The sequence below is a fragment of the Anomalospiza imberbis genome, chromosome 7, assembly GCF_031753505.1.
Source record: "Anomalospiza imberbis isolate Cuckoo-Finch-1a 21T00152 chromosome 7, ASM3175350v1, whole genome shotgun sequence".
Classification (NCBI taxonomy): Eukaryota; Metazoa; Chordata; class Aves; order Passeriformes; family Viduidae; genus Anomalospiza; species Anomalospiza imberbis.
The window spans coordinates 12,453,082-12,468,041 of NC_089687.1; the positions used below are offsets into that span (position 1 = coordinate 12,453,082).

At 39.0% G+C, this 14,960-nt stretch overlaps 1 protein-coding gene across 5 annotated transcripts in view; it reads right to left on the minus strand.

The window, feature by feature from the left end:
* The window catches only part of EPB41L5 (erythrocyte membrane protein band 4.1 like 5), a 49,403-nt gene that overhangs the window by 23,035 nt on the left and 11,408 nt on the right, over window positions 1–14,960 (minus strand). For 4 of the 5 annotated variants that reach the window (XM_068195432.1, XM_068195431.1, XM_068195429.1 and 1 more), the window contains exons 3-13: window positions 14,741–14,845; window positions 9,837–9,879; window positions 8,673–8,751; window positions 6,168–6,212; window positions 5,804–5,856; window positions 3,150–3,270; window positions 2,653–2,740; window positions 1,937–2,025; window positions 1,703–1,772; window positions 836–1,032; window positions 274–380 (exon numbers count right to left, since the gene is read on the minus strand). In XM_068195432.1, coding sequence (XP_068051533.1) covers window positions 274–380; window positions 836–1,032; window positions 1,703–1,772; window positions 1,937–2,025; window positions 2,653–2,740; window positions 3,150–3,270; window positions 5,804–5,856; window positions 6,168–6,212; window positions 8,673–8,751; window positions 9,837–9,879; window positions 14,741–14,845 — 997 coding nt within the window. The remainder of the gene's footprint in view (window positions 1–273; window positions 381–835; window positions 1,033–1,702; window positions 1,773–1,936; window positions 2,026–2,652; window positions 2,741–3,149; window positions 3,271–5,803; window positions 5,857–6,167; window positions 6,213–8,672; window positions 8,752–9,836; window positions 9,880–14,740; window positions 14,846–14,960) is intronic. The other variant, XM_068195430.1, reaches the window with a different exon arrangement.

Sequence of the window (14,960 nt, forward strand, 5' to 3'; positions counted from 1 at the left end):
TAATATATCACCGTTTCCTGGGCCCAAGTTTTCCATCTTAATACCAAGACCTACTGTGCAATTTTTATGGGCAAGCTGGTTTGGACATGCTTTGGACACAAGCTTTTCCTGATAAATACACGAGGTCTCTTAACTAAGTCAAAGAAAACCTAATTTTGAAAATTCAAGAGAAGGGCAAACAGCTACAGGAGAATTCCTACCCAGAAATTTTAAAGGAGATGATTACTTGATTCTCACATTGGATTATACTTCTCAGAATGGAAGTTCTTTTACCTTTCATTTGCAGGGTTCGTCTTGAGTATCTCTTGCTGGGCCTTCTTTCAAAAGATGCTGATCTCCTGGCTTTGTTGGTCTTTGTGGTTTGATATTCTGTTTTCCCACTAAGAATGCCATGTAAGAGTGCAAAGCAGTAGAATAAATCACTTATTTTTAATGATAGACTAGAAATAATGTTCATAAAAACATCACACTTCTATTTGAAATTCATCTCTTGTCAGTTCTAAGAAAACATCCCAAACTTCACACCTCAAAAGACCTTTCACAAAAGAGGGTAGGAGTTTTAGAACATACTCTTCTTCACCCCATTTCCCCAAGCCAAATGGCAGAAGCAACCACATTTTAAACAGTAAGTAGCTGATAAAAGCATGTGTGTCCTTTGCATACTTCTGCAATCCCACTGCACGAGTTTTGGGAGAAGCTGAAAATTCTAGAAGAGAATAAAGCTTAAGTAATATTGCCAAAAGTCACAGAGAAAGCTGATAATGGGACTAAAACCCAGCACCCAGGAAGAGCAAGGAGTGACAGGAGTTGTGTGCCAAATGACAGAGCCACTGACCTGTATCGGAAGCGAGACCCCAAGCGAATGAAGCCAGACCGACTGGAGCTTTTCTGGACAGGCCCTCGGAGCCGGAAGAAGGCGTGGTGCTCCACCGCACATTTCCACAAGTGTTTGCAGGCTTTGGGATGATCCAGTCTGAAGACAAAAGTGTGCTCCTGCTCCTTTCCCTTAAAGCACACAAAGCACACTGACAACTTACAAAGGGCTTGAATAAGTCAAAGCTAAAATTCTATGGAAGCCAAATAAAATTTGCTTTTTATGATTCCTAATATATATATTTTAAAAAGTGTTTTAGGCAGGAAAATCAACCTTTTCAGAAGCTATAATGAACAACTGCTATATCGTCTAAAGTTGGAAAAGGCTGGAGTCCATAAATTTAACAAGACAAACCTCTGAATAACTACAAATTAAAGATACTATTACAACGGGAAGGTACTTGTTGACGAGGCTAACACAGTTTCACTTCCAAATCTAATCATCTCAAATTACCAGTGCTCACTTTTTAATTGTCTCAGGGGTATGCAATTTCTTCCCCATAGAAACTAGTCTGAAATCTGCTTAAGTAATTCATTCTACTAAATGTGGTATGTGGGATTTTTTTTAAACTTTCTTGCGCAATGCACGCTGTTTCCAAAGTACCTGCTCTAGTTTCACCAGGAATTCTCTTTTTAAAAAACGGATGACAGAAAAGTTCATCTTTTACTTAAGTCCCTTCATTTCCCTCCTCCCCACCCAAGTCACAATCACAAATCTTTCAGGCATCCACATTAATTCTCAAAACCTTAATATAAGGAAAGATTAGAAGTATGTAAACTAGCACTGTATAATCAAGACTGAGATGTAACTAAACAGATATTTATCTACCTGTTCATCATCTTCAACAACAACCAGAGTGAGTTTGTTCTTCTTGAAGTCAAGCCTTGTTATCTTTGGCCTGCCAGATGAACAGAAAGTGTAGGTTACATCTAATTTTAGTACGGAGAAAGTACCTCATATTCATGGTATTCTCACAATCCAAACAATTTTTTTTTTGCTATCATAAAAGAAACAAAAGAACCAAAATAAAAACAGATTTTAGTGTACAATCAGAGAGCTTACCAGAAAAACAAACCAATCTTTGTGTCTCCTTCAAAGACAAGAACTCCTGTAGGTGTTAGTCCCAGGCTGTAATCATTGCCATCTCTTGCCTAAGTGCCACAAAATAAAAATTATACTCATTTTGGTGTTTGACCCCCTATCCAATTTACTAGAGTGATTCATGTAGTTTGTTTGCCCAGTGTTATAATTACACACATATCTGCTATCTTATACAACAAAACTCTTGTGTTTTGATGATCTTATGCAATGGATTTTTCTTGTTTGCAACCCTTCAATAAGGCTGACTTAAAGAGGAAAATTAAAGTTTCTTGATTTGTCTGTGTAATAAAGACATCCTTATGCATTTGCTGCACTTGCACCTCCACAGGAGATCTATGCTTATTTGTAATTCTTCAGCTGATAGCTGACTACACCCCAGCAAATTTGAATTACTATGATTTTTCCCAAAACTCCTAAGTCTAAATACAAACTGTAGTATATACTTCCACATCAATCGCACATTTAACATAGAGCAGAAATGCTTGGACTCAGGTTTTACCTTCTAGAAACATATACCAAAGAGTGGAATGTTGACACAAAGCCAGATCACTTACTATATAGACTGCATGAGAACAATACTCCTTTTCTTTCCCCCCTCAAAGCAGAACCAGTGTTGAAATGGAACACAAAACTGACACTATCACTTCCAAAGGTCACCATGCTGTGGTTAAACATACCTTGACTATGTGCATGTCTACACCATACATCTCCAGCCACTTAGCTTTGTTTAAGTAGTTAGTTTCAGCCTGTGCTGGTGTTTGGCCCCTGAAATAAAATTTTTGCTGTTAGGCAGATGCCTGAAAAAGCATAGAAAGAAAAAACTGGTAAATGAGGAAAAAGGAAAAGAACTTCCTGAAAGTTTGTGAAAAACGTAAACACTGGTGACATCTGTTCACTTTATTGAAGATGAAGGTCACTTTTTAAAGTTTTGATCTGAAAATGCTGCTGCAACAATCACCGTGTTTTAAGACTTTCTTCCTCATAATTTTACTCAGAACTTTGAAAAGCTTCATTTATCACATTATATTCTTTTACAAAATAGGACAGAACCATATTAAAGTTCTATTTCTGAACAAGGCCACAGAAGAACCATCAGCAGTATCTTTTTAATAGCTTCTCTTCACAGAAAACTCAGTGCAAACAGCTGGATAGCATTCACTGGAAGATCTAGTACCTGCATTCCTTCCACTTCTCAAAAATAGCTAATTCCATCTCTTCAGTCTGAGTAGGAACAAACCTGAACTCAGACACCAGCTCAGGGACATGTTCAGCAGGATCATAGTCTCCAAGTTCAGCTACAAAAGAACAACACTGTTAGGCACTGTTCTCAATAAACACTGTGGATATTTCTGCATACAGAAGAATTTCTGCACACTTTTTGAGTTAGTCTAAAACACTAAATTTCTCTTTGTGTTCCATCTCCTCCTCCAGTTCTCCCTTCACCTTTTTTGACAGGGAAATTATGGACACTGAACAAATGGTTGTGTTGTCTGCACCAAAGTTTTGTGTTAATGTTTACAAAGTATTGTTGACATATTCCTTAAAAAGCTTCCTATAAAGGGAATTTGTCACCATCGATGAAACTCACCTTTTTTCTTTCTTGCAGAGAGTTTTCAACATTTTTATCACTTGAGCATCTACTGAGATGACAGCTGACTAAAGTTACAATGGAATTTTGCCTTAAAGAATTAAAACAGTATCTCTTGAGATTTATAAAAAGCAAAATCAGTTCTGAAACTTTCCATGAAATTATCTGTCCATTCTACAAGTCAGTTTCTGGTTTTATGATTCTGTAGCGCCCTGTCCTCCCTGCTAAAATTACTCTGTGTCAGGGCACAATCATGCAGCTGTGATTTGTTGCTCTCCTTTTCATCTAAGGACATAATAAATGCCCTCCTGGGTCAGTCAAAATGAATCCACTGCTGCATGCTCAGAGGGGCAGTAAGAGATGCTATGCAGAAAACATACAGGAACATACCAGTCAAGGGGTGTGCCACATCAAAAACACAACTCCATCTCCCACAGATGCTAGCAAGTCCAGTTTTAAAGACAGATACATATCTAAAATGCTGAAACTGACAATTAAAAACCTTTACAAAAATGTACTGATTTTCAGAGTCACTAAGCACTGGCTCCTCCCACTAATTTCAAGTTGGTTTGTAACGTCCAGCTCATAGTCAAAAAAATAGGAATAATTCTGTAACTTGGACTTTGGAAGTCTGATGCAGGCAAATAATTGTTCTGTCTGAAAAATGAAACTACAGATGTTTATGTAGAGAAAAATAGAGAAATCACTGGGAAGATGTGGCAAAGTCAAATAAATGCCAGTATTCCACAGGTACAGAAATGCCACATGATATAAAACTCCACTTCTTGGATTCTGAATGCAGCAAGCATAATAACAGTCTTTTCACCCCCTCCTCTTTTCTTTTTTTTTTTAATGCTGACTGAGGAAGTCTGTAGTTCTATAATAATTTACTCCCACTAAAATGCCTGCCTCTATTCAAAGGAATGCTGTCAAAGCCAGCTTAGGTTCCAGCTGATTTAAATAAAAGTACACAGCTGTCAGACAGTAAGATTAAAGCCCTGCTACAGGCCTCATTGTGGAGAGAGGAAAGAAAAGACCATCACAAAAAGCAGTGGATATATGGCTTAATTAGATCACTTTGTTCTTCCAAAATCTTATTTACTGAACCTGTATCTTAAGGCTCTAACAATGCTAATATTTTTAACTGTGGAATGTATTCTAACTGCTTTCCTTCCACACAAAAGAGCAGGTTAAAAAGGCAAGTGTCTTCACAGATTAATCCCAACTCTTATACCTACACATGATTTAGGGGCATTAGCACTTCCTGCATGAAAAGAATAAAGTGTTTTGACAAATACTTGTAAGAGAACAAATTTCAGCGACTTAGTCCTACCTCATGCAGCGTAAGTGCAACGGATTCATAAGATGAACATTGTGTGGAGAATTTGTGTGGCTCAAACACATGGCACAGCAATTGGCTTGAATAAGGCCAAATATCCATATACCTATATCCTTCAAAAAGGACCCAAAAGCCTACTCTAGCAGGCATTTTTAAAACTTCAAGCCTCCCCTCTTTCTTTTGTGAGCTCCTCTGCTTGAAATCATAGGAAACTTCACATTTGTTAACATCACACCCTCATCCAAACAACACATTCTCATCTGGAATCAAAAGTTAAAGACAACTGATTAATAAAATTTCAGATGACTCAAACACAGTGCTGTATAGCTGAGGATAAAAGAATATGTCACATCTTGTGGCTGAAGAAGGATCTGAAATACCAACAAGTGCAGTTCAACCTGGAATGCTAAGTATGAGCATGAGACATAGGGCATTATCATCTACAAATAAGATGAAGTCAAAAGCTGGTATTTTATACACAGCGCGACCAAAACCAATTTTGTATCTGATTTGGACAACAAAGACAACACTTGACAGAACCAATATGATGAAAAAAAGTGAGCTGTGTTACTACATCAAAATGATTCAGGAAGGCTGCAGGCCTCATATCTTCTGTGAAAGTGGACAGATTTGCACATAAGCACCTGAGAAAACAACTTTAGGGCAAAGCTGTTTATGTTCAGAACCTCCTTGTTCTGTTTCCTGAGGAATTGAGTAATTTTCTGTACATACTCTCAAGCACAAGTACAATCTAAAAGATCTGCATTTCACACTGGATCACTAATGTCTGGGCAGAGTCTATTTTATGGACATAACAAGGACAGACTTTTTTAAACAGTTACTAAGAGTCTACACAAAACCGTTTGTGCAACTTTACCCTTCCCTTCTTGCACCTACTCACCTTGCATGTTATAAGCTGCCAACTGGACAGCGGTGTCAAAAGGACATTCCAATCTGCCAAGAGAGAAATGCACTGGTAAAACCTGAACTGACACCATTAGCAGACAACTTATGTAACTGACGTAAGAAACTGCAAATGTCTGGGATAAGAAAATGAAAAAGTATTGGTAGATTTTCAGAAAATTATGAGGAGATAAGCACTATGTTTCTTAAGCATTCCTCTCCTGATATTCATCCATAGAAAAGTAGTATTTTAGAGAGAAAAAAATAACATAACATTACTAAGCAAAACGTATTAATTATCCAAATATAAATGTAATAGGCTCTATGCGAAACACGCTGTAATAGTTTAAAAGGCTGCTTACTTTCCGCTAAGAATATCCAGTTTCAGCTGCAGAACAAATAAATACCTGTAGGATTAAGTAAGAAATAAGTCATTGAGTAATAGTGCTAATGTGTCACTCAGTCAATAAGAGTAAGTTAGAGCTTGTCAAATAAAAATGTTTTCTACTCTTAACATGGACTTTCAAGACAAAAGAAGCTGCACTGTGACCTTTCAAGACTTTATCAGTCAGGTTTGTGCGTTTTGCAGGCATTTCAAATGAAGCAAACCCAAAAGTACAAGTTGTCAAAAGCTGAACTACAGTGTTGCATGGAAAACTAAACAGGATATCCAAGTAAATATATTTTTTATTCTCATCTGATTCTACTTGAGCAAAGAACACATTCCTTCATTATTCCACATTTCCTTCATTATTCATACACATACCAACCTCATAAAAGAATGGTTATTTTTAAGTCTTAAAAAAAAGTTTCTACTATGGATTATTTAGTTAAAATCTAACCTGGAATGCTGACTGCTAAGTGACTAAAAATAAAGAGCAGGCTGCAGCCTTTTCAACTCGTTTACTCTTCAGAGCCAGCTTTCCTTCACTGCCTTGCATATTTTCTACTCTTTTTACTTAAAAATGGGGCAAATATGGAATATAAATCCCTTAGGTGTGCAATACCAATTCTTCTGATCCAATACCTCTGAAGAGCAGACCCCTCACTCCATTATGGTACACAGCTTTCCTTTAACAAGAGAAGAGGTCTCATCAAGTGTAAAACACTGGCATCCACCATGGTACCCAGTCTGAATTCTAGCACAGACTCCCAGATACCTTACACACAACCTCTGCATCAACATGTGCCTGTGTCTCCTCACACTTCCAAACACAGACACAAAACAGGTGCAGGTGTTTTTCCTGCAGGTTCCACAGAAGTCTACAAATACTTTGCCAAACCATTTATTAACCAAAACCTTTTGAACACTAGCTTCTGCATGGGGAATAAATTTGGTTGGTACTGACCCCAGATATGAAAATGAACACAGGCCTCCAGTATGTAGTGGGTGTGACCAGTCTGTGCTCATCAGCCACATGATACTTCCAAACTATTCAAGCACTTCCCATGCTGTGTTACATGACCACTGGCTGAGAACATGAGCAAGCTGCACCTGTGGAAGCTGAAAAGTAGCCCCAGCTGGGTGTCCTGCTGTTTTAAAGGTGGAACCCTGGGAAAGCCCCTGCCAGTGACACCTATAACCCATGGCAAAGCTCTGCTTCCCACTGCTTCTGCTACTTTTAGGTGTCACACTGTCTCAAGAGAGAAGGACAACTTGCTGCTCTCCTGTTCTGGAGGATTAGCTAAACAGACAGTGTTTAAAAGCCCTCAGGTTTCAGATCTGCCCTGCTAAAACCTGTACAGCAAGGTCTGACTACCAGAACTCAAGTCAAAATGGATGAAAAAGTTCCATAGATATAGGTCTCAATTTTGTCTACAGTTGCTGGTTTTAAAGATAGTTAAATGTTTATTTAGGAACATGAACGGGGAGGTAAAACATTCTTCCCAGATCAGCAGGAAAGCATTAAAAAAGCAGCAGTTACCACATTATGTTACCACATGTAAACATGAAGCTGCACAGGGTACATATGGCTGGAAGGGGTAATGCTACTATAATCTTCCTGGTAGCACTCCAAGGGATTTGGCTAAAGTGCAGATTGAAGAGCCACACAGACATAAACCTGAAGAACAAACAAATGCACTTCACACCCTTACAAATGGTTGAGGTATGAGATGTCTACAGCTATCATGAAAATATAACTTTGTTTACTCTCCAAAAGGGATCAGCAGCAGCGGTAACAATGCAAGGAAATGTTGCCTTTTACAACAGATTTATATTCTTAACAGGTTGTGCTCTTTTTTAGAGCACCCCTAGTAGTCTCAGCCCATTTGGAAATGCAGTTCTATGAATGGATTTGTGAAATGCTTTAATCAAGAGGAACTGCTGCTCACCTTATTCTACAAACCTACAACTACAGTAGTGTCAACTCAGCTTAACATGGCAGTAAAATACTACTTTCCCTTTCCATAAGCTCTTTGAAGACCACACATGCAATGAAATGCTAACTGAACATCCTTTTTTCAAAGAGAACCTCTAACTTGCAATTCAATGCTTTTCAGCCTGGAGACAGGATGATTGCATGCAGTTCAAACTAACAGCTTAAGAAAAATAAAGACAGATGAATGATGTCTGCTCTCCTCAGTGAAAACCTCTGTCCATCGTGTATAAGCTACCCAGACCAGTTGCCAAAATTGCCTAAGAAAAATGGTGCATTAAGTAATATATTAATATTTAGATATCTCTGTGTCACTGCACATTTATTTCTATGCACAAAACAGACACTTTACAAAAAGAAAACTACATTTAGAAAAAGACAAGTAAGCAAGCAGTTCAAAGAATCCTTCAAATTGTTTAAATAGATACCACAGAAAACATTTCCCTGGCCTTATCAGGGTCCCCCTCCCACACACAAAATCCCTCTTACCTTGTTAGCTCTTCACGTAGATTGTTGGGCTCTGATGAGTAAAACTTTACACGAAAATGCAGGCAATACGGGGGGCCAACTGCAAAGCAGAATTCATTCAAGACAGCAGTAACAGTTACTGGATGAGACAGGTTATTTATTTATTACACAGAAACACATTTCAAACCTTGACTGAAATTGGTTGGCTGTGTTCTATACAAGGTCTTAAGGCAGGAATTCCTTTATGCCAGGGAAATCCGTGAGGAACATCAGGGTGAACGGCCACTTAAATACGCGCACGGAAGAGTTTTATGTGTTACAAGTCAACCCAACGGTCCTACCGCATTAACATGATTCTTCCTGCTAAGAGCACAGGAATCCAGGTTAATCCCTATATTTAAGGGCTCTATCCATCACCAAGAAAGGTGATCATTTTGGATCTACAGTTGACTAAACCTGCAGGCACGCTGTTGGTCTCTGCAACACCTTCCCAGAGCTCTGGGAAATACCCACTGCTGACAACTCAGACCCTTCTATTCCACAGAAGTTTAGACATACTTTATGGGCATTTAAGAGACCCTTCTATGGAAAAATCATCTCTTCTGGAAACCAAAGAGTTAATTCAGCAAAAGGGTGGATTAATAGCTCTTTAAAAATGTGCATCGCTCTGCTGATTCTTGCATTTGACAGGAGGAATTTTCTCCCTCTCACTGCTTCCAAAACCTCTCTTGTATTAAAACAACACCACAAATCCCTGAAGACTTCCCACAGTGCAGAGAAAGGAAGCTGCTAAACAACATCTTACCCAAGCACACATCACTGCAACAACCAGGCTACACTGAACCCTTGTACAGCAGGTGAGGACTTGGACTGGACACAGATTCAAGCATGCAGGATTGCCCCATCAATGAATGAGGTCCAAGACAAGTTTTCCTATAGCCAGGATAATGCTCTTTAATACTAGAACATCTTCAGCTGCCTTGACTCCACTTCAACTATAATTAATGAGTCCCTAACATATTTAATTAAGAACATTAGAATAAAGTAATATGAGCTCCAGAGGGCTTTTGTCACTTGCCACCCTCACCTCCTCACAGGACACTGCCCCCCACCACTCATTTTAACTGGCTGTGCTTTCCATATGTTAAATACAATGTTCCAAGAGAAAATTGAAAGGACACTTACTTTTAACTTGCTTTTTAATGCTTTTGGTGTTGTCCAGCCAATGCTGAAAAATAAATTAATTTCACTGAATTATCAATAAAGAAATCTCCCAGAAAGAACAAAAAAGGAAGTTAGTGAAGACCATCTTGGAATAAAAAGTACTTTGTTAAAACAATCTAATTAAAATCTTTCACAATTCATAGCTTTCTGTGCTTAAGATCATTTTGCTCAAAGTTTGTAATGCAAAATGTCAGTTTTGAACAACAGAAACATCCTGTAGTACCTTATCTAAACCAAATCTTCAAGACAGCACTGTCTTCTTAAAAGAAAAAAAAAAAAAAAACCATACTATCAAACCATTTCACTGGATTTTCATCCTGTCCAGACAAACACTTAATTCACACATTAGTAGGTCAGCCAGTGACAATGGGCCAGGGAAGCATAAATCATAGCTGAAGACTCTGGCACTCAGCTGTGTGCAATGTTTACTTGGGGCAGGAAGGGGAGAGACAAAATAAATATTGCTGGCTTTCAGGCATTTTCTTTAGATGACTCAAGCGCAGTAACAGCAGAGCTGTCTGTGTCCCAACATCAGTCAGCTCTACCTAATTCTCAAAAATCTATTCACAGGTGACATTTTAGCAACTGTCACATGGGAGGACAAGTTACTGCCTCACCTACTAATGCTAATTATAAGCTATATACTGGACAAGAAGCCAAAATAATGGCTTGGCTTACACTGTGTACAACAGCATGTGATAAAAGCTATACTTGGCAGATTGAAACACCTACACATGTACACTATGGTCCCCAAAGTAACTGCACATCATCACACTGCTGAAGCGTTTATACCAGAAGTTAAAGATGGAAATCCAGCACACGTAGCGGGACAGATCCCCTTCCTAGTGCTGTGTAGGGCCAACAGCTCCCTCCTCCAAAGGAGGTGACTCACCTAAACAGGAAACACAGCACAAAACGTAATTGCATTGACTCAACAGCCAGAGCCAACTACCTGACACACCGTGTCCTGCGTGGTTCACCATGCCCAGGGAACACCAGCTCATCAGATCAATCCCAAATGTCACCTTGCAACTAATACAGATGAATTATAGACTTAGCAAGACTCCTTTAGTTAAACTGTGTGACATGAAGTTCACAGTGAGCTCCAGGGAGGACAGAAAAGCATCAAGGGTATGAAAAAGAACCAGTATTTTCAGGTTGCACTGGCAAGTGTAAACACATTCCTGCCTCCAGAACAGCCCTGCCTTCTGCAGAGAGCTGAAGTCAGCCTGTAACACAGCCAGGCTGTGACTGATTGCTGTATTAGCTGCAGATGAGAATGCTTAAACCATCTGCTGCTGCTGTGCACACAGCTGAGAACGCTCTCATTGCCTATTCAAACTAAGTAGCTACAGAGAGCTATCTGAAATGTATCTGATACATTTTTAAAATAAAGCAGGAAGCTTAAGGAGGAATGAAGCAAATATTTACATAAATTTTGCTTACACTACCAGTGAAATGGGAGGTAAGCAATTTTTTTTTCCTACAAGGAAATCATATAATCTTTTTTCCTATTCCATAAACTCGCTGTAAGAGAGAGTTTACTTACTCCTTCCTCCACCAAAAAATATAGAAACTACCCAGCTGGACGCTTACAGGTGATTTAGACACAGAAATGGCAAGCAGAGCCCTTTCTAGGCTCCAGGGCTGGCTGTGCCCCCCTGTTTCATCTCCCTCCTGTTTTCACTCATCTCCTCCACATTCCATAGGAAGGCAACAGAGAGGCAGGCCCATGACAGGCACCGATAGCATTTCACTCTGCTGGGCTCTGACTGCTGCTGCCCACAGGAGCTCTGCTCAGTGGTGATGATGTGCAAGGGAGAAGGGAAACAGAACTGATTTTAAGTGGGGGTGAGAATGAAACAAAAAAAAAAAAAAAAAAACCAGCCCCAAAACCAACACATGAATGGACAGGCACAGACGTCAAGAAACTTGAGATTTATTCCAAGTGATTATAATGGAATTCAAGTGGACCTGGAGAAGAAGTTTACTTTTTGGTGAGGGTTTGCACAGAACAGTCTACTGCTGAAAATCAGAGATAAAGTTTGCTAAACAGAAGGCAATAAAAACAACAGACTGCACAGAGTACTGGAAGTCCTTACTAAAATAGTTTGCTGCTGCAGAATTTAAAAACAAAACACATACAAAAACCCCTCAAATCCTGACCCAGCAACATTTCAAGAGTTTGGGCAAATGAGGTTTGTTAGACAAGATGTTGAGGCTAAAACTGATCTCTTCCTGAACAGCAGACAAGAGTGAACACGGAAATCACTTGAAAACAACTTTTTTTTCACTTCACTAATGGTTTCAGGAACATTTTTAAAGAAGCTATTATTTGAGTGCTAAGATCCAAAATATCAGAAGTTTCCATTATCTGAGTTTCCCCCACACCCCAGGAAATCTTTAACACCCAACTAGTGATCACTTCAGCAGCAGAAAAAAATGAAAAAAAGCAATCCTTCAGTTGTTCACAACAGATCTACTGAAAACTTATTTGTAGTTAAAACAAGTGTGGGATTTCTAAAACTTTTATATAATTACATGTTGCCAGTTTGTATCAGTAAAAGTAACTAGCAAGTGAGGCAATATTATTGGATTTAAACTGAGTAGCAGAAAGATTATATCCTTCAGAGCCAGGGGACAATTCTGCCTCCAGTAAGGGACTGGATTCTTACACTTTTTATTTAACAGGTCTCCTGAATAATCTTGGACAAGTCACTTGATTGGTCTCTGTTCTTTGTTTCCAGCTGCAGATTGGGTTTCTGCTAGAACTTGCCAGCTCCTTTTGCAGGAATGGCTGCTATTGCAACAGTTCTTCATTTCTTAAAGCAATTAATTATCTCTGGCTGTTGCATTAAGCTCTTCTGGCAAAATGCAATCTTTTCTTCCTCATTATACGCAGCTCATCATTAAGGTCCAGTTTAAACAGATTGTTACCTCTACTCTGCTGCTTTTCAGTCACATAGTTAAGAAAAGGAAGCAAAGTTTGAAATCCCCTGTACCTGGAAGATTGTGCAGTATCAAATTTTCAATCACACGCTCTCTGGACTGGCAGTAATAATTTGCCAGACAAAAGAAAGGCATGAGCCACTGCTGTCGCAGAAAAGATTAACTCTTAACAACACATTTCAAGATGAGCTAACTTTATTTGCTAGCAGATCAGGGAGAGAAAAAAAAATTATCATATAGATAATTCTACCAGTTAGAACTAACCCACTGTGACCTCTTATGAGATCTTAGAGACAGGTAAATACATTAGAAGCCACATGGCAGAAACTGAGTTAGGATACCTTAACCAGACAATATTGCTTTTCTGAAGCAAAAAGACAAATGCAATAGAGTCCTTCACTATCAATACCCAGCATCTTGGACTGCACATGCTGACCACAGCTAACATGATTTTGAGAACTATAAAACAGTATGCAATAGGCTGTTTTCTCATTTCTGTTGGTATGCATGGCTCTGAATGCCGTCCATCTGTTAGTGTAATGGTCTTTTTCTCCTTAATGTTAAATGTTTCTGTTCTGCAAGGGGGTCAAAACCACTTTCACTACTGGGAACTACAGACCAGCAGCAGCTAATCCCACTGGCCATGAAGTTTGCTTCAGATGCTGAACACCAACAATTTTCTCTGAGGAGCACGTTCTCTACAATTACATGCTAAGCATAAAATTTGATCACAATAATTTTGGAAAGAAGCCATCAGGTTATAAGTGCTCTGGGGTGGAGCAATGTCTCCAAAGCTGTTAGTTTCTTTCAAAGGTTCAAGATTATGGATTTTATTTTTGCCATTGTTCAAAGCTGCAACAAATAAGAGATAACCTTCAAACTGTTATGGACACAGACCTTCACAGAAATAACAGAATATAAGTCACTACCACCATTTTTGTATGCGGACCTTGAACAATTCAGATATTTAGTTCAACTGTCTGTGCTCCCCCTCTGCCATCCTAAGCTTGAAATAATTCTGAAGTGGCCTTGAAACACAAAAACAATTAGGTTACACATCTAACAAATAAGATTGACATATGCAGCAGGAAAACACAGATCTCATTCTACCTAGGGATGCTGGGCTAAGTGAATACAAGTTTACATTACAGGGATGCAGGACAAATAAAAAACCACTCCTTGCCTAAAGGCTCACTTAACTTGCAGCTACCCTAGGTGGCAGGATTAAATCCTTGACTATAAGTATCTATATAAAACTGCATAGCCCACGAGTGAAAGAACTGTAGTTGCTACTGACAATGCTCTGCTTCTGACTTCAAAACATGTTACATTTTTAGAAACACACAATAAAACACGAACAAACTTGGGCTTGGAAGAACCCTCAACTCAAAATGATACATATAAACACACCCATAGCCTCCTAAAAACTTAAGAGTTGCAGGTCTGAGTCACACTGATTTGAACAAATCAAAGGTACACCCCTCCTGCAACCAGCCATTAACAAGGTGACTTTTGCTGACAAGAAAGCTGAAGGCATTTGCAAAGGAAAACCTTCTCCTCTCTGTATAGCACACAACAAAAGGGCCAAGCACACACTCTAGTTTTGCTCCTTCCTCTCTGTATCATCAGCACCAAAAGTTTCTACATGACACACCAGGCTCTGGGGTCCAACTGGACCAGCCTGCCGAGTGACAACAGGAGGTGTGACAGGAACATATGGAAACAAGGAAGAGACAACAGCATGATCATGTGTTACAGTGCTGGAGGTGGAATTAAACAAGGGGACACGGAAAACCGCACACCTCACAGCTTCTGCACAAAACTTAATTCACAAAAGGCAGCTTCCTTATAGCATTTTTGTCAGGATTAGGATTTAACTTTTACACTGTTGCTTAAAAAAGAGCATAACTACTTACTGCCACCTGTGCTGAATCCATGAACCTTAATCCAAAGTAGTCGCTTTCGATAAGGTCCAGATGATACATGATTTGCTCAAACAGGAGCTGGCCTTTGGCTTTTTTCTGAAAAGACAACAAGACTTAGTACACAGCAAGTAGATTTATTGTAGCATCTTAGCATCTTCCTTTTTCTCTGCACACGTTATATTCCAATTTCAAAAATTTAGCTTCTGAAAAT